The following is a 21,208-nucleotide window of genomic DNA, read 5'->3' as shown; positions in this document are numbered from 1 at the left end:
AAGGGAAAGCCAAAGTGTTTATTCATAAGATCTCAGTATGTAGTTTTATTCATTCAAAACTCAAGGTTACGGAGAAATTAACATTCCTCTCATCTTTTGTTCAGTTGATCAAACTCATTTATCAACTGAGGAAATGACAAGACTTTTTATTTTTCCAAGATTCTCTTCTGGTTTGATCATGCTGTGATCATCTGTTCAGTTTTTGCAGCGACATCTACGTTGTGGGATTCTTTTTTTGTTCTCAACCTCATGAAGTGCACATTTATTTTTAGATGAGAGCTGAATATTTTGGCTGAATTATGAATCTCCTCAGCGATGCAGAATTTTAAATAGGCTACAGCAGTTCAGTTATTGCAATACATGCTCTTTTGTAGAGTTAGAGCCCTTCAGTGCTCATTATTATTAGTACAAAACCATCAGATTGAGTTGAAAAAAATCAGCAGTCGGTTCATGTTAATTCAGCATAAGTTCAAAAAGTGCAGTGTGGTGGAATAACAAGCTTCAGCTCATTTTCTTACACACATTTCCAAGGCTAATCATAACTTCTTACTGCAGGACAAAGTACTGTACATACTGTCTGAGTGTGTGCTTAAATCCTGAGTTTAACTCATTCCCTCTGACTTCTAGCTAATCCTTCTGACAAAGTCTTGGGCTCAAAATGGGAGGTCATGCATGAAAAGAGAACACACAACAGTGTTTAAGTCTTCTCTGATTGGCACACAGGATTATATTTCCTCAACAGAGACACAAACCTGCAGCAGCCTCGGAGTGTGTGAACCACTAATTACTCTGATGGATCAACAAATCTGCACTGCAGTTGAAAAAAAGCTTTTTCTTCCAGTGTTCTTCTTTAGTTTTTTTTTTTTACAGTACAGTTAGCAACAGCAAGGCAATGCCACAACAACTAATGAGAGGAAAGACACAATCATTTGTAATATACCCGAAGATAATATTATGTAGCTGCAGACACAAGAGCCATGGAAGAGAAAAAGAAAACACAGCAGTGAAAGAGAAATAGAAGCAATAGATGTTTAAAGATATAATTTAGATGGCAGATGTATTTCATGATAAAGTTTGACAGTAAAGGAATTCAGTAGACACACACACCGTCCTCATGAGTGTGTGTGTCTGCTGCGTGAAAGCACAAAACACACACAAATAGTTTCTCTTGTGTTGTATTCACACAAACTGCCTTGTGCTAAACCAGCAGTATCTACACTCTTTTCTCACACTCACAAACACAAATACATGCATGCGCATACACACACACACACACACACATACACAATCACACACACGCACGCACACACACACACACACACACACACACACACACACACAAGCACACTGGGGACACTATAGGAGATGTGAAACATCTGTTTGGTGGCAGAGCAGACAGTTTCTGCAGAGTTGCTAATGAGCGTTCTGGGTTATGGCAAGGTCTTGGATCTATGGTGCTCCTTCCTCTGCCTGACTTGTTATAACCAATCCCCTGACTTGCTCTTTGTCTTTGTGCACAATCCTCCAAAACATGATCCATATCTAATTTGAGCTATATTTTTGGAAAGGTTATGCCACACTTGACAAGTGTCCACAGTTCAGACTTGGCAAGAGCTGACATGACATGGGAAATCAAAGTCCTTGGCACGAAAGAGTGATGTCATTATGGAAATACATTTACAAGGGCGGGGCTAGAGGGGTGTCACAGGCTCCCCCTGAAATCTGATTGGTAACAGGTAGTGGCCTTGTTAGTATCATGGATGGATAATAGAATGGGCATACAAGGTACAGGCCCCTGAACCAGATCCTCTGTGTGAAGACATGACAGTTAATATTTCTTATTGGAATGTCAACCAAATGACTACAAAGAAGACGCAAGACGAGCATAAAGAGATACAAAATTACTATAAAGAGACACAAAATGTGCAAAAGAGACGAACCACACAGAGGTACAACACGACCACAAAGAGACGCCACAAATACCACAAAGAGACATAAAATATCCAAAGAGAGATTCACAACAACTACAAAGAGACACAGAATGACTACCTAGAGATGGAAGATGACTACAGGCAAAATGCTGGGTCAGTTGTAGTCATTTTCCGTCTCTTTCAGTTTGTGTGTCTTGCTCCTGTGTAAGAAAGGTTGAGGGCCTTTTTACACGTCTGTGTCCAAGGGCCCATTGTTTTTATAATCTGTCCATGAATGTATATATATATCTTTTATATAGTTTCATATTAGGCTATTTAAATTTTTATTTTTTATTAGAGTGAATAAACAATGTAACAAAGTTAATTATTGTCAAGAATGAGGGCTTGAGTTTTAACTAATTGAGTCTTAACTAATTTCTTTAAAAGTGTGCCCCCGTCTGGACTGCCTGTTCAAAAGTTTCTAAACCTGCTCCTGTATATTTACACTGTGATGTGTCTGTTGAGGATTTTTCCTTCATTCAAGAAATGAGGAGGAAAAAAAACCCCTCCACTAAATGAGCATTTCTGGTTTTGCTCCAGGTACGGCCTTCTGGTGTCTGCTGGACATTGTGCCCATCAAGAACGAGAGGGGTGAAATGGTTCTCTTCCTCTTCTCATTCAAGGACATCACCGACACCTACGGGAAAGGCCACTACAACAGCAAAAAGGAGGGTAGGATACAATCCCTGTTTACAAAAAAACTCCTGTTACTTGCTTACTTTGAGCATGATTTACGAGCGTGCCATCCTCTGGCCCCCAGCTTTCTTTTTCTCTGTGCGCTCTTGTTCATCACTGTCACATTCTACCAGGCAGTTTTGTTTGGGCTGGCATTCGTTCACCGAACTCAGACGATGTTTACCAATGGGGACTTTGATTTGGGCAGCGGTGTGTCTTCAAGTGGAACCTGGACACAGTCTGCCTCAAATACCAAGCACTATGCCAGGAGAAATAGACTGTCATTTTGTAATTGAATGGAAGTCAACTACATATCAGTGGTTGTGTTATAACAGGAACAATTATTCAGCATTAACGCCTGTCAGGTGTTCTTCGTCTCCAGCTCCCACAGAAATTCCTTGTGACACAACCTTGTGATCTGATTTACGTGCGCTGATCTGAGTGACTGTGTGACAGTTTCAGATGACAAGAGGTGCAGGAGGAAGAGCAGCTCTCACTTCAGCCAGGCCAGGAAGCGTGGACGCACCATGTTGTACCAGCTCACCAGCCAATTCTCCAGGGGAGGCAAAGGAGATGTCAACCTGGGCAGCGTGAGTACTTTTAACCACTCTCACATGCTTCCTGATTGGCTGGTTGCTTGTGATGGTATTTTAAATGTCTGTCCTGACATACCCTTCTAAGAAAATCTACAGTCAGGAGTTGCTCAGACATGCAGCGCCCTCATTCTTGAGCTTGAATTATTAATGCTGAGATCTAAAAGATGAGTTTTTAGGAAGACAATGTGAGGGAAGTCTTGACATAGATTCACAGAGTGTGGCTTATCTCAGTGGAAAATATATCAGATGGCTTCACTATTTTAAGTCTCCTGAATGATTTTAATCTTGCTTCTGTTGCATTTCCTTGCATGCAAACTGTAGTTAGGAGGCTTTAAATGGACAAATAGCAAGGTCACTGTGGCAGCAGTGGTTGGCTGGGAGGTGGTTGTCACTGCGGGTGAGGTGTTATTGGTCATAGGGGAAGCTGGGAGCATCATCATCATCACTTTTTGGGATTGTCTGGACATGCCAACACCTCACCAGTAGGAGCTCGGGGATATAGGTCACTATGTCATCAGCATGTTCCCTTAAATTTCCTTTACCCTGAGGTCGAGATGAGGCTGCTATATGTCTAACACCTCTACACAGTATGGATAAAATAGGCTTATTCCACATGGATTTCAAATGTTTTTCTGATTCAGATAAGTGTGTCATTTTCCCCGTGCAGTGTGTTTGCCCTCATCTCTCTTTCAAGTGTGTTTGTGTTTCAAGTACCTTAAAGAGGCTTTTTGTTGTGGTGAAATAGACCTAGCTATGGTCTGTTTCATTGTCGCTTGTCTTATTTCTACACAACAAAGGCCTTTGTAGGCTTTGAATAATAAAGTCATGCTATACTCCAAGCAATGTTATTCATGAGAACAAGCCCTCGTTTCGCTCTCAGATACAAACGGGAGCAGTAGTTCTAGCGGAGGACCATTTTTGAGATAATCCCGCTCCCTCCCTGCAGAGGCTCAGTTACCAACTGGGTCTGTACTCAAACCTGTCCCTCACAATGTGGCGCTTCATCCCAGGGAGCTGAGAGCAATTCAGAACCTTTCAGGGGTAAATCCAAATAAAAATGTAAAAAGTTGAGAGACGAGTGTGACTGATTGAGGTGGCATTTGAAAACAAAAAAAACGTACTTGATTGGAGGGATTCAGTTACCTGAAATATACCATTGCATGTAACTAAAGCAGTTTTATCATCAGTGCTGACAATCCCAGTAAAATTTTACCATCAAGTAGTAACTCTTCTCAAAGTACCTCTACCATTTCAATGGTATACCCTTTATTTGACACCAAATGCTTCCTCTCCTCCCTTCAGTGCTAAAACCTGCAAAACACAATGAGAATCTGACATGAAAATTGCCTTTTGGACACTTCACTGTTATCATTCAAACATGCTGTACTTTTCCAGTGACTGGTCAAATGTGTTTGCCAACTCCAGATAGATTGCTAGCCATTCATAACACAAAGAAAGAGGGGTGAAAGTCAGGGTAACATTTCACATTTTTCTGGAATGAAGTAAAGAAGGCATTTCTTCTCTAATGTAAGCTAATTTCTAGTAGAAAATAAATCATATTAAGTATATGGTTATGTTACTATGGGCTCAAGGGACATGACATAAATTTTATACTGTAGATATTTAAATGACTATTACTGACATCATTAGTCGATCAATTGAAAGATTAAAACAATTGCGATAATTGATTACTTGTATGTGTGTTGTATTTATGTGTGTATACAAACATTGTGTTTGTTTTTTATCATTGCAAAATGAAGAACTTATTGAGTGCTCATAAGGCAGATCAAGCAAATTGAAATGATCATCTTGGGCTCTGAGAAATTGTGATTTCCATTTTCCATTTTGGTTTAGTGACATAATAACTAGTTGCAGCCCTATATATTATGTTTGCTCTAAGTTCAAATAAAATAAGGACCATAATTTCTGTTTAGTTTTTTCTGAAAAGGAAGAGATACATACCCACATATGAACCTGTGTGCAGTTGACCTGCAGCCTGTTAAAGCCCCCAGAGACAAAAGCGGTCCTGTTGCTTTCAGAGTCGATGTGCAGATGCCTTCCTGGGGAATCAATGTGCTACACCTCCCCACTGTCTGCCAAACCTCCTGCTGCCCCGCTTCACAATCCCACCTACTTACAGATGGCAGTGTTCACTGGCACCATGCATGCTCGCAGCGTACACACACCTGTTCTAATAGGGCACACAGACATATGCGCTTTCACAAAAACATTCACACACGCATCAGGACAGACAGTAAATGATGGCTTGCCCTCTGAGAAGAGCGAGGTAAACATATGGCAGAACATCAGCGCACTCAGAATTAGATGCATAGTATTTATCATTCAAATTTTATGCCAGCACTCTCAGCATGAGACTATTTTGACAAGAACACAGTTTCTCTTTCGCTCTCACACACACTGATAGGCCTATACAAAATGTAGGAATATGAAATTTAACAATCAGTGTTGATATGCAGCCTGCTCTCTGTCTCTGGTTCTCTTGCACATCTTTTTCACATGTACACACACTCCTGCAGAAATTACACTTTTCCATAACCTCAACTTTTCCCACATTCTACCTCTACCACCATGAAAATTTGTTTATTAATTCCCACTGAGATTAGAAGCTCCTTTGCCAAGGTAGACCATGGCAAGAGCATCTTATTCTGGGCATATTCTACCTTCTAAAAATGTAAAAAAGAAAAAGAAAAGAACACAATGCAACACATTTGCCTTATTTATTTGTAACCGTAGGGACTGATAGTAGCATACAAGCATGCAGTATGACGAAAAACAGCAATTTCCAGCAGCAGCATGCATTTAGAACAAGCCTGTGATGTTGTAGCATATTAAAAATTTAGGCAACCAGCGACTGGTGAGAATATAAATCAAATATATAGTATTCCTGTGAATATTGTTTTGTTTTTGTGGGTCTTTGGGAGCTCATTGGACTGTGTCTCGTGATTCTATCAGTAACTCTGGAGACCTTGCAGACCTGTCACCATTGTTAAACAGATACCGCAGTATGCATGGGAATGAGACTCAAAGCAATAATAACATGCAACACACTTGATAATTGATAATGTTAGTGTTAGCAATATCACCAGAAATTAATTTAGACAAGGGCCTGTAAACAGGGCCTCAATCACAAAATAACCTTAGGCCCTGTATTAAGACAAGAGTGGATAAAGAACTATTAAGCACCAGTGTTTTCATATTATCGTTATTTGCGTTTTTATGTTCACATGATGCATATTCCTATAAATCAGTTTCATGTGTTTACTTTGAGGTGACTCGATACAACACAACAATACACAGAGATAGTGTCACATTACTCTTGTGTTTAAAAAACAACAGAATTAGTAATATGTGTGTTATATAATAGTTCCCTTCTTGATAACTAGATCACCATCATCACAACAACATCAACAGATGTACAATCATATCCAGAATAAAAGAGTGTGGAACAAATAATCAGATTCTTTACTTAGGTAAAAGTACCAATACATTAATGTAAAAATACTCCATTACAAGTAAACGTTCTGCATTTCAAATCCTATTTAATGAAAATACAGAATTAAATACTAATACATCTATGTATAGCATTTTACTGTTGTAGCAGGTCAAAGTGGAGCTAGTTTAAACTACTTCAAAGGGTCTCTAGATAAATTGTAAATAAAAAGGGTGTATTATCCATTTTCTTTAATCACTATTTGTTTTAGCAAAATTTTGGTCCTTTGGTGCTTGACCAGTGATTTAAACAAAACCAGTTTACAGGGCCAATGAGGAAACTCCAACTCAGTCACGTGGCATTCTGAAATCAATATTGGAATTATGATCAATCAGTCAGTGAGTCAGTGCTATTTGCGACTATTGAAGAGGACAATAAATGAGAAAAACACAAGAAAAGACAGCGAAAAGGCAACTAGTGGATTACATTTTACATAATTTAAAAAAGTCTTAAAATAGCGGTTGAGATCAGTTGACAGCAGTTAGACCACATTCTAAATCAGGGTGGTAACCAGGGCAACAGCACTTAACTGCAGTTAGCTAGCTTAACTCTTGCTTGTGGAAACAACCTTGTTTAAAAATAACGCTAAATTCACTACGAAGGGAAAAATCTCAAAACAATGGATTTCTATTTGAGAAGTTTTTCATTGGTAAGTAAGACGATACAATTCTGTATACTCTGCAGTATCCTGACATAGGAGATAATTGACCACCACTCTACCTGTCACTGCTGAAAAATTAGTTAGCCAAGTCATTAGCATTCATCAAGTTGTTATTTATTGAAGTAAACCGAGAAACAATTTTGATAACGCTGTTTATCTCTCTTCCTCATCCTTTTTAGTGCATTCAGTTTTTTTTTATTTAGCTTTAGTCACCCCTTAGTTTTCTCTGCTGCTTTTACACGTTTTCTCTCCCTCTCCATCTGTCGTTCTAACCTCATCTGCTCTTTTGGGTTCATCCCTCTGGATCCTGCTGTCTCTCCCTCTTATTGTCTGTCACTCTGTAGTCCCCATTTTCTTCCACTTTTAAATTATCTCTCTCGTTCCCTCTTTCCTCTATTGAAGCTCAAATACTGAAGCTATCCATCTACTCCAACCTCCAGTTCTTAATTTTTCATAAGTACAATCCTTGTACTTACTTGAGGACCTCAATTTTCTTAAATTTTCTACTTCACTACATTTCAGAGGTACATACTGTTCTTTTTAGTCCACTAATACTACACAACAGATATGTTTTTTACATATAAAATCTATCATCAGTTTATAAAATATGATGCATTTGCTTAAGATTAAGGGACCCAACAATATATAAAGGCTCAACTGGCTACAACATTAAAATGCTGTTAACACAATAATACTATTAATATAATTTATGATGATATAACACTGACTCCATCTTTCTTTCACTTTGTTTCTCTGTCTGTATCTTTCAATAGCAGTAAGCTAACAATGTGGTCCTCTTCCTCCACACCACAACAAGCCAGATTTGCTCTGACTACATCTCTATTTGTAGCCTATCGGCCTGCCAGGCAAGGAAGAATGGGGGGGAACTATACTGGAAAACACAGAGACATACACGTAGATCTTTAAATACTAGTAGAGCCATGAAAACAAACATAAAGAGAGCCAGAGGTGACAAGTAACTGCTTAAAATTTCAATAAATAGACATATAATCTACAAATGAAAATCTGATTGCAGAAGTTGCACATCTCCACAGCCCTTTTTGTACCTTAGTTTCAGAGTGTAGAAGGTGCATCCTTTTTAAATGATCGCAATGCATCAGCTCCTTAAAAACATGTTCAACTTTTTTTTTCTCTTAGGACTCCTTACCAAAACACAAGCACGCTGCCTGAGTTGTTGTTTACGTCAGTTCTGCCAGTTTTTAGGCTGTCAGCCCATTAGTGTATCAGCTACTGTAACCAATCCAAGGCATTCTGACAAGAAGCTCAGATTTGAGCTTCAAACTGCTGCATTTCCCAGGGGAGAGCCACTAATGCCTCTTTTCAGTTTAATGCACACGTCAAAGGGCTATGAAAGAGAAAAATAGTGCAATCTAGAGGCATTTTAAGTTATGATGCAAACACTTCTCTGGCTGCCTTTGAAATACAGAGCTCCTTTTTTTTTTTTTAAGAACTTTTTACACACTCACTCACAAACACACTTTAAGACAGCAAATGTTTATCTTTATTCTCCTGCTGTAACTCAGTTTTGTGCAGGAGAATACTGGGTTGTTGTAGCTGAAGTTCATAATGCAAAGCCTGTTAAGTATAGTGATCCTACCAATACCATCACACAATAAGAGCTGTGTGTCTGTTCAAGAGGATCGTGGTAACTTTGTTGTTTTGTTGTTGTACTCCTGCCACATTGCTGCTCAAGAGGAAAGACTGGGGTAAAAAGGAAAGCTAAATAATATTTTGGAATATAAATTCAAGACTGAGCATCCTCTGCAATAGTTTGCTCCAGACTGTGCTTTAGGGCAGGGGTGAATGGTTGCTGCTTGAGTCACATAGTAAGCCATGTGTGTCTCCTTCCCCATCAAGGACAGGCTTTTATCGGTGCTGAAGCCCAAAGCATGCTGGGAGATGTAGTTGGAACAAGCTCTAGGCTACAGTGTGAGTTAATGAAGTGCGAAGACCAGCTGTAGTTGTGTGACATGTAGTCCCATGTGTCCCTGCAGTGCTGGGCTTTCTTTTCTAATCATTGGGATGTGCTCAGCTGACCGCCTCAAGTGCCAAAGGTCAGATGGGCGTCCTGACCTCTGTGATGTAAGGCAAATTAAAAAAAAAAAAAAAGAAAACAGTCCAGCTTTTGCTGACAACGCTTTAACTGTCATTAAAGTGACCACAGCTGTTGATGGCAGTCAGCAAGGTCTTCTAGATATTCTGCTTACTAATGTTTAGATGCCATGAGAAACACTGACTGAGGGAGACTGTGACAAACATTTATCTTTTCACCAGAAATTGTCTTGTGTCAAGCAGCCTTAATAATTACAGTTTTTCTTCCCTGGGAACAATTTGAACATTTTTCTCCGCTAGTATAATGCACTGACAGATATTTCATTGCAAAATGTTTCCTTGCAATCACACTGTGCATACCGTGTGTGATTGCTCTATGGTATTTCTCTTCTTTCTGGAGTACAAAAAGTGGTTGTCATTTCTCTCTCAATTACTTTCAAAGAGAGTTGAGTGTTGATCTATTCCCTCCGAGTCAACCAATGTAGCTTCCACAGCCTATGCAAGTAAATCTCAGGACTTAGAAGACTCCTAAGACTTCATTAACCTGCCTCCTTGTTTCTGGCCTCACCTGTTCGTGAAGTGGCCACATTGTTTAGTGGATGGATTACTGCTCATTTATGTCTCCTTTCTGTTTCCCTCTCACCACTGCTACGGGTAATAGCTTCTTCTCCCGTCTCCTAAACATTGTTAAGGCTATTATGTGCCAAGTGCATGGCCCCATTTGGAGAGCTGCAGTCTCATTATGTGCCGAATGGTCTCCACCACCTCATCAGACGCAGCAATGCATATTTTGTGCAATTGGATTTTCTTAATAAAAATGAAATAAGCGGAATGAATAAGCAATAGGTTTCCAAAAATAACAGCAGTGGATGGTCAATGTTCTAATTCCCTTCATTTCCTTATAGTAGCAAAGCCACCATTGTACTGTACCACCTGAGAATTAAGACACTAATGCCATTTGGAAGGATTAATTCAAGCCTAGGTCAAATCATGTATGAAATTACACGGCATCAGTGTTAGTAATAGGTTTCCCCCTCACTGACCAGAGTCATATCTCTGTCATTTTGTATTGTTATTGCACAGCCATTTAAAAGGTTTATAACTCTCTATAGGAGGCTTTCAACAATAGATAACCGGCAGCATTACCATATCTTTTTCACTTGATTTGCCTCCCACACTGAATCATCAGCGGTGAAAACACAAGCAAGGGTGTTGACATTTATATTGTCCGTTTCTGCAAAATCTTGGCACTGCTGTGTCCTTCTGATTATCATTTATTTTCACAGCACACCTTGTGAGCATCTGGTTATCAAGTTATTCATTTATGCAGCTTCTCTAGGATGCTTTGTGTCTTTTGTGTATTTATTAACTTGAGCTTGAAAATCAAGAGGCTAGAGGTTATTACTGGACTTTCACTCCTAACAGGCAAACCACCTTTCTATATGAGTGGCATATGTGTGTGTGCATGTGACTCTGTACATGCTCTTGTCTGTTTCAACAGAAATATTTAAGGGTGTTTTTGCCCTGCTAAACTTCATCTTCCTGTTCTCTTACAGAACAATATGGGCAAGTCTTCAATACCAGAGTACAAGGTGGCAGCAGTGCCGAAGTCGCGCTTCATTCTGCTCCACTACAGTGTGTTCAAAGCCCTGTGGGACTGGCTCATTCTGCTGGCCACCTTCTATGTGGCTGTCACCGTGCCCTACAACGTTAGCTTCACACCCTACGATGACACTGTCACAGCTGCACGCTCCACCATCGTAAGCGATATTGCAGTGGAAATGCTCTTTATTATAGGTGAGTATTGATAGAAGTTACTGAATAGATCGTGCAACTCATCCAATTCAATGTTATCACCAGCTGTAATATGTATTTATACAGAAAAGGCATTTGATTGATTGGAAATCAATTGTCTTTGGTGATGGGGTGGTTATGGAGATTTTTTTATTTTTTTAAGTACCCTTTCAGGCTATAAAATAAATTTGACTTTTACTCTTGAGTAATTTATCAGATGATTCAGGACTGTAAACAGAAATCCTAAAGGAGTCTTTATTACTCTATTCATAAAATTTCTCACAATAATCATAAAATGTTGCGCAATTCTATTTGCAAGGGATTAGATATGTGGTTCAACCAAAAATTGCCCCTTTGCTGTCTTTAAAGACTGGAGGGGAAAATAAGACCCCTTTGTTTTTATGTGTATGTTAAAGTGATCAATGTCCAGTATTACAGCTGTATGCAGGGGATGATGTTTTGTTGTTGTGTTTGATCTAACCTCCAGTTAGGGATAAAATAATTATAATAAAAATTTGATCACAAAAAGATGTAATAATAATATTGGTAATATTGGTGCTTTGCAGGTATTTTTTATGTGGTAACATCTATCCATTTTCTTGACACCTATGGCAACAGGGAACAGGAGCAACCCAGGCATCCTTTTCCCTAGAAAGTTCTCCTCGTTCCAGTCAACCTAGGTTTTGTAGTCCCTTCAGCATGTCCTGAGTCTCTCCCAGGGACTCCTCCCAGTTGATAATCCTTGATAAACCTCAAAGGGACACACCCAAGGGATGAATTGAGGTGGCAGAAGCTCAATGTTCTCCTCTTAGTGTACATTAACAGCGGTTAGGAATCCCTCAACTTGGTACAAACACAAAACCACCAGCCGTGCTAGACTAGAGTTAGTTTGTTTGTTGTAACTTATTGTATTTCCTATTTCTCATTTGAAGACACGTGACTAATTAATAGACAGAAAGAGAGAAACAAAAATGCAAACAGCCTCATATAGCACTCAAATAAGGCATGCTTGCCAAAAGCATTTAGGGAATATGATATATTGGAGAGGAGGTGCCACTGATTTTAATCAGTCTTACACTAATCTGCACTTTGCTGTATGTGCTATCCAAAAATCACCATCCTCATCATCTTACCTTCCTTAAACTTCTCATTACTGAAATTCCCATTGAGTGATGAGCCATCGTCTCTGCCAACATCGACAGCATGTTTCTGAGACTAAGGTTAAATGATCTGTTTGGTAAATTCACTGATCCATATGGATGCCTTAAAACACCAATATATTCCCTCATGTATTTTCCATTTCTTTTAATTTATATTGTTATTATTTTAAGGTTACATTACCATTAATATGACTAAAATTGGTAATCCACTCTGTCTGTATTCTATATTTTGTGTGAATGACAAACATCATTATGTGGTCTAAAGTATGCTTTGCATACAAGTGAACCATTTGGACTGAATCTGAGCTTTTGGTTCAGTAAAAAAAACTGCATGTTTGTGACAATGTTTCTCTTCCTGCTTAATGAACATGAGTATGACTGTACCATCCCTTAGTCACAGAGAAAAAAAATTATCTTTAACTTTCTTATTTCCAGACATTATCCTGAACTTTCGTACCACGTTTGTGAGCCAGTCAGGCCAGGTGGTGTATGAGCCACGCTCCATCTGCATTCACTACGCCACCACCTGGTTCTTTGTGGACCTGGTGGCCGCCCTGCCCTTTGACCTGCTGTATGCCTTCAACATCACAGTTGTGAGTACCACTGCTCTTCATGATTGCTGACATAAGGAGAAAATTGATGATTTGTCATAGTACATACCAGTTTCCCTGAAGTGTGTTGCCTTTGGAAATATAGCACCTTCCATTTTCAAGGCTGCTGCTGTTACCTGCTGCTGTCCACCTATGTGATGAGTATTTCCAAAGTAGTGATTCATAAGCAAGATCAGAGTGTGTTTCTAGATATTAATATGGCTGATTTAAAGTAGATTTTTGTTTCTAAAATAATGATAATAAAACAACCTGCTTTTCTCCCTCTCCAACTCCTCTCTCTCCCATTTCTTCCTTTCTCTCACTTTCTTCCTCACTTTGATCCCCCTTACTCTCATCTCCACCTCAGACGTCCTTGGTCCACCTGCTTAAGACAGTACGCCTGCTGCGGCTCCTTCGTTTGCTTCAGAAGCTGGACCGCTACTCCCAGTACAGCGCCATGGTACTGACCTTACTAATGTCGGTGTTTGCCCTGCTGGCACACTGGATGGCCTGCATCTGGTACATGATTGGACGCAGGGAGATAGAGACCAGTGAGACATGGGATATTGGTGAGTCTGACTTGGGGCCTTGTTGAAGTGGAAGCTGAAGTGTTGTCTTGTCTGGTGTTTGATCCAGAAAGGGTGTGAAAGTAGTATTTCCTTTCTCTGAAAAGGATAAATGAAGTGATAGTTCCAGCTGATTTTCACCATATGCCATCATTTATTTGTTGTCTGTCTGTGACGTCTTGCAGGAAATAGAACCTAAAATTGCTAATTTCATAGTAAGCATTGCTCCAGACTTTCAATCACCTGTCATAGGTTCATTCTAAGTGAGTGGTCTAGTCTAATACCACAGACTACATTTTGTCAATACAGTGAATAGACATTTGTTTTGTCCCCACTCAGCTATAAATAATCAGGGCTCACCTATTGGGATTTCTAGCTCTGCTCAGTGGTGAGATGGCAGCGAACACCATACTCTGGCACTCTAATGAGGACAGCCTGACACCAGATCAAAAGCTCATATAACAAATGACTGGTAGCGAGCAGCATACTAATGTCTTGTTTGTGTCACTGTTTTAAAATGGTTCAACATGGAGACCAATAATCAAAAATTGACAGGCTTTTCTATTCTGTAAATTATCTGAGTAGTATCTTGTTTTATTATTTACCCAATTACGAGCATCAAACCAGAGTCTAACCAGGTTTAGGCTTTCATTACCATCTAAATGACTACAAACAAGTGAAGAGTTTGATCCTGCACCTTAACAGCAACGCATGATTTTGAAACAACAGCAACACACATACTTTGACATAATGTACAGCAAAATTGAACACCTGGTACAGTCTGCTGAGTGTGTGTTTCTATTTATGTGTGTATATGTGGGATTGTGCATACTTTAGAGTCAGTATATTCTGTGTATAGGGAGGTTAGGTCATACCTGCTAATTAACGCTCCCTATTTATCCCTGGAGGAGCCCATCTAATTTTGCTCCGTCACGTACCAACATGCCAGCCTGCTGACAATCTCTTTCTGACACACACAAACACACAGAGCCACTATATACTATTGTCTTTCTTAGAACAGGTATTGAAGTACATGCGGACCACCTTAACTGTTGCTTTTGTTCTTCTCTCGTGCTCTACCTCTACAATCTAGGGTGGCTCCATGAGCTGGGCAAACGTCTGGAGACACCGTATATCAACAGCACGGTGGGCGGCCCGACAGTGCGCAGCTCCTACATCGCTGCCCTCTACTTTACCCTCAGCAGCCTGACCAGTGTGGGCTTTGGCAATGTCTGTGCCAACACTGATGCTGAGAAGATCTTCTCCATCTGCACCATGCTCGTCGGCGGTACGTCTGACACTAGGGTACATTCTCCCTCTGGCATCCTGGCAGAACAGTGCCTCTGTTCGGCACGCCAGGTCTAAAGATTCAGCGGGAAGTGGGTTGGATGGTTTGGCTGGCCTTTAAGACTCAGCTTGTTGCCATCTTTATATACCAATAAACAGATTATTTTAGCTGAGGTGGCAATTATTGGACACATAAGACAATTGTATCTTTATTTTTTATTCAGACTGCTTATCAGAGCAGTGATATAAATGGAGCTGTAAATTACTGTGGCCCCTGATTGGATCAATAAGCACATAAATGGTAACTATTGTAGATGACTGGGTAGTGATCAATATGAAGATTTATTTTTATTTTAAAGCAGGAAAAGTATTTGAAAGGAATTAAAAATAAAAGCCACCTTTTAAAGTATTTTTTTCTTTGAGAGACAACTTTCAAAATTAAATTGTATTATTTCAACCTAAGAATACTAATACTCAGTCTTTATATTGTCATTTACTGTCTTTCATGCTAGTTGTTTTCGTCTCTCATACAGCACTAATGCACGCCCTCGTCTTTGGTAACGTGACGGCCATCATCCAGCGAATGTACTCACGCCGTTCTCTCTACCACACACGTATGAAAGACCTGAAGGACTTCATCCGTGTCCACCGTCTGCCCCAGCAGCTCAAACAACGAATGCTGGAGTACTTCCAGACCACGTGGTCTGTCAACAATGGTATAGATGCCAACGAGGTAAGAGTCCCTTTCATTGTTGTTGTCATGTAATACCTTTGCACACAGTTCTGTCTGCCCCCAAGGAACTTCAAGCCAATGTTTTGATGGCATTTACCTGCTGTAAAATCCATTCACAATTCTTTGTAACTGTAATTGTTTATGATCTTGGACAACATATGGCTGCAGGTAAACCATTAATTGACATCCTATTGAAATTCAAAAGGGGGTAACTGGTGGCAACACAGTCCATTCCCTAATTACCAATCAGTGCCGCATCTCATTACATCTGTCACACATCCCCAGCTCCTGCATGACTTCCCTGACGAGCTGCGGGCCGACATCGCCATGCATCTGAATAAGGACATCCTCCAACTGCCTGTCTTTAAGGGGGCCAGTCGTGGATGTCTGCGCTCTCTCTCCCTCCATATAAAAACCTCCTTCTGCGTCCCTGGGGAGTATCTGATCCGCCAGGGCGATGCGCTGCATGCCAACTACTTTGTGTGCTCTGGGTCTTTAGAGGTGCTGAAAGACAACATGGTGCTGGCCATATTAGGTTTGTATTGTAGCATCAAGTTTGAGGTGTTTATGTAGCATAAAGTCACACAAGAAAGTGAATATTTACTATTTTGGTTTTAGGGAAAGGGGACCTGATCGGGTCTGACCTGCCGGGAACAGACCAGGTCATCAAGACCAACGCTGATGTGAAGGCCTTGACCTACTGTGACCTGCAGTATATCAGTGTTCGAGGCCTGAGAGAGGTGCTGGAACTTTACCCTGAATACGCCAGCGTGTTCGCCTCTGACATCCACAACAACCTCACATATAACCTGCGTGAGGGCAGCCAGGACGAGGTACTGCTATCCTATCCTATCCTATCCTATCCTGCTATCAAAACATTAATTCAGCCTGAGCTTACCAACCTTTAATCATTCTCCCAAAATATTACCCACATGTTTATTAGACTGTACATCAGTACATGAAGATAAGGAGAGCAGTGGTGATGTATGGGTTTTGAACATTTAGAAATCATTCTGGTCTGCTGAGGCAGCTGTTGGTAGAGTCATCTGTATTGTTTCCTCTTCTACTATGGATTTCAACTATCTAATAGTTAAATATTTGTGCAAAGTGGTGAGTCACAAAATACAGTTAGCACTTGTTCTTTAATTCTAGGGGCTGGCACTCAAACTTTATATTAACTTTAGACATTAATCTCAGATATAGCGAAGATTTTTCCTTTTCTTGGTTTGCAGCTTGGTTTGCAAGTGTTTTTTTGTTCAAGGTCTTTTTATTTATATTTAAAGTTTTACAGAATGCAACTCAACGCCGACAGTTGAACAAATACAGTGTACCCCTTCCCCCTTTGTTCTGCTCCAACAGAGCCCCATCCACTACAGAACCACTGCACTCCAAACTAATCACATATACATACAGATAAGTAAAATTAATGTGACAATAAATTTCGGCAAGACAAGAGAAATCGGACAAACAACAGAATCAAATTAAATAAACTCTACGGTATATAAAAAGAAAAAAAAGTGTTGTTTGATAAAAGTATTTTAAATTGGGTTTACATGTGTATAATAATTCACAGTTTGAACATCTAAGAACTGGTCATTGTTGTAGCTTTGAAGGAAATTAATGATGTGTTCTTGATTATTAGATTGTGCATTGCAGCCCAGCAGATGTTACACACGCACCGTTTCCCCCTACATTTATCTGATAGTGGAATAGAGCATACAACACACCAAACAACACATTCGTGCCCCCTGAGGTGCCTTTGTCACTCTCCTTGACACTTGTTCTGCCACAGCGACCAAAGGGCTGTTGGTGACTTGATTGTCACACCAGTTACTATGCGTGGGTGCCGCTGTCAGACAGCCGTATCGCTTGCCTGTTACCACCCCAAAGCACAACAGGATGACATTACACCCAGACACTGACCTCCTCTCAGCATTGCCTGTTACCCCTAACAGTTATTTAAGAAAGCATTACGTAAGGCAGGATAATCCTCCATCTGTGGAGAAAATGCACCTGTTGATGTTACACATGTAGCCATGTTTACAGGCACTGTTATATAATCTTTGAAAAATGGATCTTGAAAACCTACAGAAACAATGTAACAAAGTTCAGTGGTTGTGTTGCATGGCATTTTGTTGAACCGTATGATCAAAACAAATTAATGCCAAGATGTCATTGATGTGTGACTGACAAAAATGACAAAGTTCCCTGAGGACTTTCCCAATCTCATCCTAATTGTCAATCACAAACATTTTGTACTTCCTTCAAGCATTCATCTTTGTTCCCACAGGCCTTTTTCATTGTTTGAAGGTTTTCTAAATTTATTCATTTTGTTTTTTTGTTTTATTTGTGGTTTGTTAAGTTTGGAACATGAAGAACAGGACATCTGTGCTGGCCGTGTTAATTACCGGATGTCTTTGTCAGACAGGCTGAGGGAAAAGAACTGAACTGAAAGAACTGAATTAATGAGGGCTTCAAAAACAGGATAATTATGTTTGCGGAGTTTCCCTCCATAGAGACACATCATAGATACAATTTGTCACCTTACAGAATCCATGCGTATATGACAGAAAAGCAAATTATTTTAGAAAAGTTGACTATCATAAGATCTCTATTTTGAGTATAGCTGCCATATATGTTCATACGTTACTAGACTTATTACAGTCTTTAATTTAGATTCAAGCAGGCTTCTCTGGGGCCAGGTTACAAGTATTAGTTCTCTACTTCTCCCACACCATCTGCTCAGAGTTTATGCTCAAGCTCAGCCGGGGCACCGCCGCTCCCCTGACAGGATGAAGGAGTGTGCAGCTACCTGGCCGTGCTGCCAGGTCCCACAGATTCCTGACACACACACACACACACACACACAAACATACAGTCGTACTGGTCTCATCCACATCCTCACCGTGGGTGGTTTTAGATGGGAGTTGTTGTAGGATGGGAGGTCCTTTTGCACTAAAGAGATACTTGAGAATATGCTGACTGTACAGCAATCAGTCAACTGTAGTGAAACACTGCCAAAGAAACAGATTATAGAAATGCTTAGTTCCCAAAAGGGACAACATTATCTTTTCTTCAAGGGAAAAACCCAGTCTGATGGAAAATGAGGGTTTTTTTGTCAACTCTATAATTTAATTTCAACTTGTATTGCAGTGCTGTCAATTAAATTCTTCTCAGTTGGTGTTTATATAGAACATAAAAGTTTTACATCTTTTTTTACTCAGCATACTGCAAACATACAAACAGGGACAAGAACCCATTAGACTGCTTTCAAGTTGAATTGAATGTCTTATCTGTAGCAACTCAAAACTGCACAAGCCAAATAAGTTGAAATTTTGTTCATCACCGACTTTCTAGTTGTGAAAATAATGTAGCTCTATTCAGTTCCACTTGATTCATTTAATTTTATAATAACAATGTATCAAATGTCTTTCTTTCCTGTTTTGGTTCACTCTCGCTCTCATTGCCTCTTTTTCTGCTCAGCACCGAGTTTGTGATTTAGCAAAGTCTGCAATGAGCTGGTGAACATAGTGGAGCATTTAGCAGCTAAAGAGACAGATATTTCAATTAGTTGAGACCAAAAATCAGAGCTAAAAGAGAGTGAATAAGAAACACCACTCTCTGTCGCTCTGTGACTTCTAGGTGTGATTGCTAGCAAGTTTGTTATATATTGTATTATATATTGTTGTATATATATTCACAGCTTGTTTCAGCTGCTCCTTAGTGGCCAAAAAATAGTTATTGGTTTAAGGTTAGGTTGAATGATTTGGTGTGAACTAGGTACCAGGAGCATGACTTATATATATAAATATATAAGGAGTGACTATACTGTCCTGGGTACAGTGTGAAGGTCACTATTCCAGTAGAAAGCCAGCGCTGAGACGAAATTTGTTGAACTATAATGACCACGTCGCCACAGGGAGTGTACTCAGTAGTCATGGGGTGTGAAGGACAAACTGGTCGGCCAGGAGTTATGGGGATGCAGCTCTCTTTGGAGCCTCATATGACAACAACAGTTAAACAGTTGACAAAGGCAGCCAACTGGTAACCAGTGAGTGCAAAAGTACAGCATGTTTATTGGAGAGACAAGATGAGCTCAATGTTATTGACATGTTGGGTGGGATAAAAATACTAATCAGGAGTTTGCTGAAGGAGCACAGAGAGGGGATGACAGATGTCACAACAACAGTCCCAGGTGACCATACCATCAGGCAACATCAGTATGATTTCAAGTACACCCCTGATGATGAGTTTGCACTTACTTAGCTGTCAATGGTCTATGCTTCTGATTTTTAAGCTATTCTGAAAACAAAAAAATGTTTGTTTGTTTTCTGACCGACATCAGTTTCTGAATAAATTTGTAGCAACAAAGGAAGTCAAGTATTTGCTCAATTGTGCTTCAATTTCTACCTGTAACACCTGGTTTTAGATGGTTGGTATGCAGCAAAAACAAATCGCACACAATGTATACTGCCATTTTGTAAGATCTGTTCCTTCTAAATCGCATGCATGTGCAAATACACCATAGCACACTTGTGAGTGACAGGAAAAAGCCCCTCAATTAAGTCCCTGCAAACCCACTTTCCTATGTGGGACACTTTCGGCATCAGTGCCCCATTACTTGATATTGATGTTCAGTTAATGTCATTTGGCTAATATTCCTCTCTTTTCTAGTTAATCATTCCAAGTCGCTCTGGGGTTAACTTTCCGTATGAGGAGAATTTGTCCCTGCCTTGAATAGACTCGTCCCTCTGTCTCTCATATAGCACCACCATCTGAAGAGATGGTGGTGCTATATGAAAGATTCACACTTAGAGTTTTATTTTTGCTTTCATATCATTTCAGCTGTGCTGATTTTTAAACCCAGTATTGTGCTTCAATGAAGGATTAAATTTAATGTGTATCCTCGGTGAATTGGCTTCCTTGCATCAAAGAGCATTACTGGCACTAGACTGGTAGAGCGACAGACTGTGGCTTGTGTTGTCACATTAAGCCATGTTGTCAGAAGCACATTTTTTCACACATGAGGGAAGGCTTCACACTACCACAGTTTCATTCTCCATCCAGCTGGTGATTATGCTAATTTACTAGCAATTTCTCCACACACCAGCAGAAAGAGAAACTTTTGCTGGAATCCCTCTGCAATCAGGTGTGGAAAAAAGAATCAGTTATGGGATTCGGGTTGTGTGGCAGAGGATGTATGACTGGCCAAGATCATTTAAGTAATGGGAAAACAAATGGAAACCCGTTGGACTGGAAAAAGAGAACAAAATAACAATTTAGAATTTTACTCAGTTTTGTAAAGGCAAAGATATCACCAAATATGTAACTGCAAGGGTTAAATATAAAATTTAAATATCTGATAGATAGGATATTAAGTAAATCAATACATTTTTCCTGCAGCTGTGTCTTTTGTAATCTCTGTTGCTTTCTTTTTGTCACTGCAGGGACTCAACAGGTTTTCAAGGTCACCCAGGCTCTCCCATGTGAGTTCAGTGCTAATTCAATCCATCTTCTCTTTGAGGTGTCATTATTTCCTTTGTCCACAAGACGTTGTAAGTCATTTATGAAAAATTCAAAAACACAAAGCCT

General features: G+C 39.9%; 1 protein-coding gene across 1 annotated transcript in view; it reads left to right on the top strand.

The window, feature by feature from the left end:
- The window catches only part of LOC111657089 (voltage-gated delayed rectifier potassium channel KCNH4-like), a 37,169-nt gene that overhangs the window by 10,032 nt on the left and 5,929 nt on the right, over positions 1-21,208 (top strand). The window contains exons 3-13 of the mRNA XM_087174778.1: positions 2,511-2,642; positions 3,102-3,235; positions 11,043-11,283; positions 12,876-13,033; positions 13,398-13,599; positions 14,690-14,884; positions 15,417-15,616; positions 15,902-16,151; positions 16,235-16,449; positions 19,272-19,274; positions 21,064-21,102. Coding sequence (XP_087030904.1) covers positions 2,511-2,642; positions 3,102-3,235; positions 11,043-11,283; positions 12,876-13,033; positions 13,398-13,599; positions 14,690-14,884; positions 15,417-15,616; positions 15,902-16,151; positions 16,235-16,449; positions 19,272-19,274; positions 21,064-21,102 — 1,769 coding nt within the window. The remainder of the gene's footprint in view (positions 1-2,510; positions 2,643-3,101; positions 3,236-11,042; positions 11,284-12,875; positions 13,034-13,397; positions 13,600-14,689; positions 14,885-15,416; positions 15,617-15,901; positions 16,152-16,234; positions 16,450-19,271; positions 19,275-21,063; positions 21,103-21,208) is intronic.

This window comes from Seriola lalandi, unplaced genomic scaffold (genome assembly GCF_002814215.2).
Source record: "Seriola lalandi dorsalis isolate HSWRI2012SDOR001 ecotype SW California unplaced genomic scaffold, Sedor1 jcf7180002054383, whole genome shotgun sequence".
Classification (NCBI taxonomy): domain Eukaryota; kingdom Metazoa; phylum Chordata; class Actinopteri; order Carangiformes; family Carangidae; genus Seriola; species Seriola lalandi.
The sequence above is the reverse complement of the archived record's forward strand: the minus strand, read 5'-3'. Positions and strand labels throughout refer to the sequence as shown.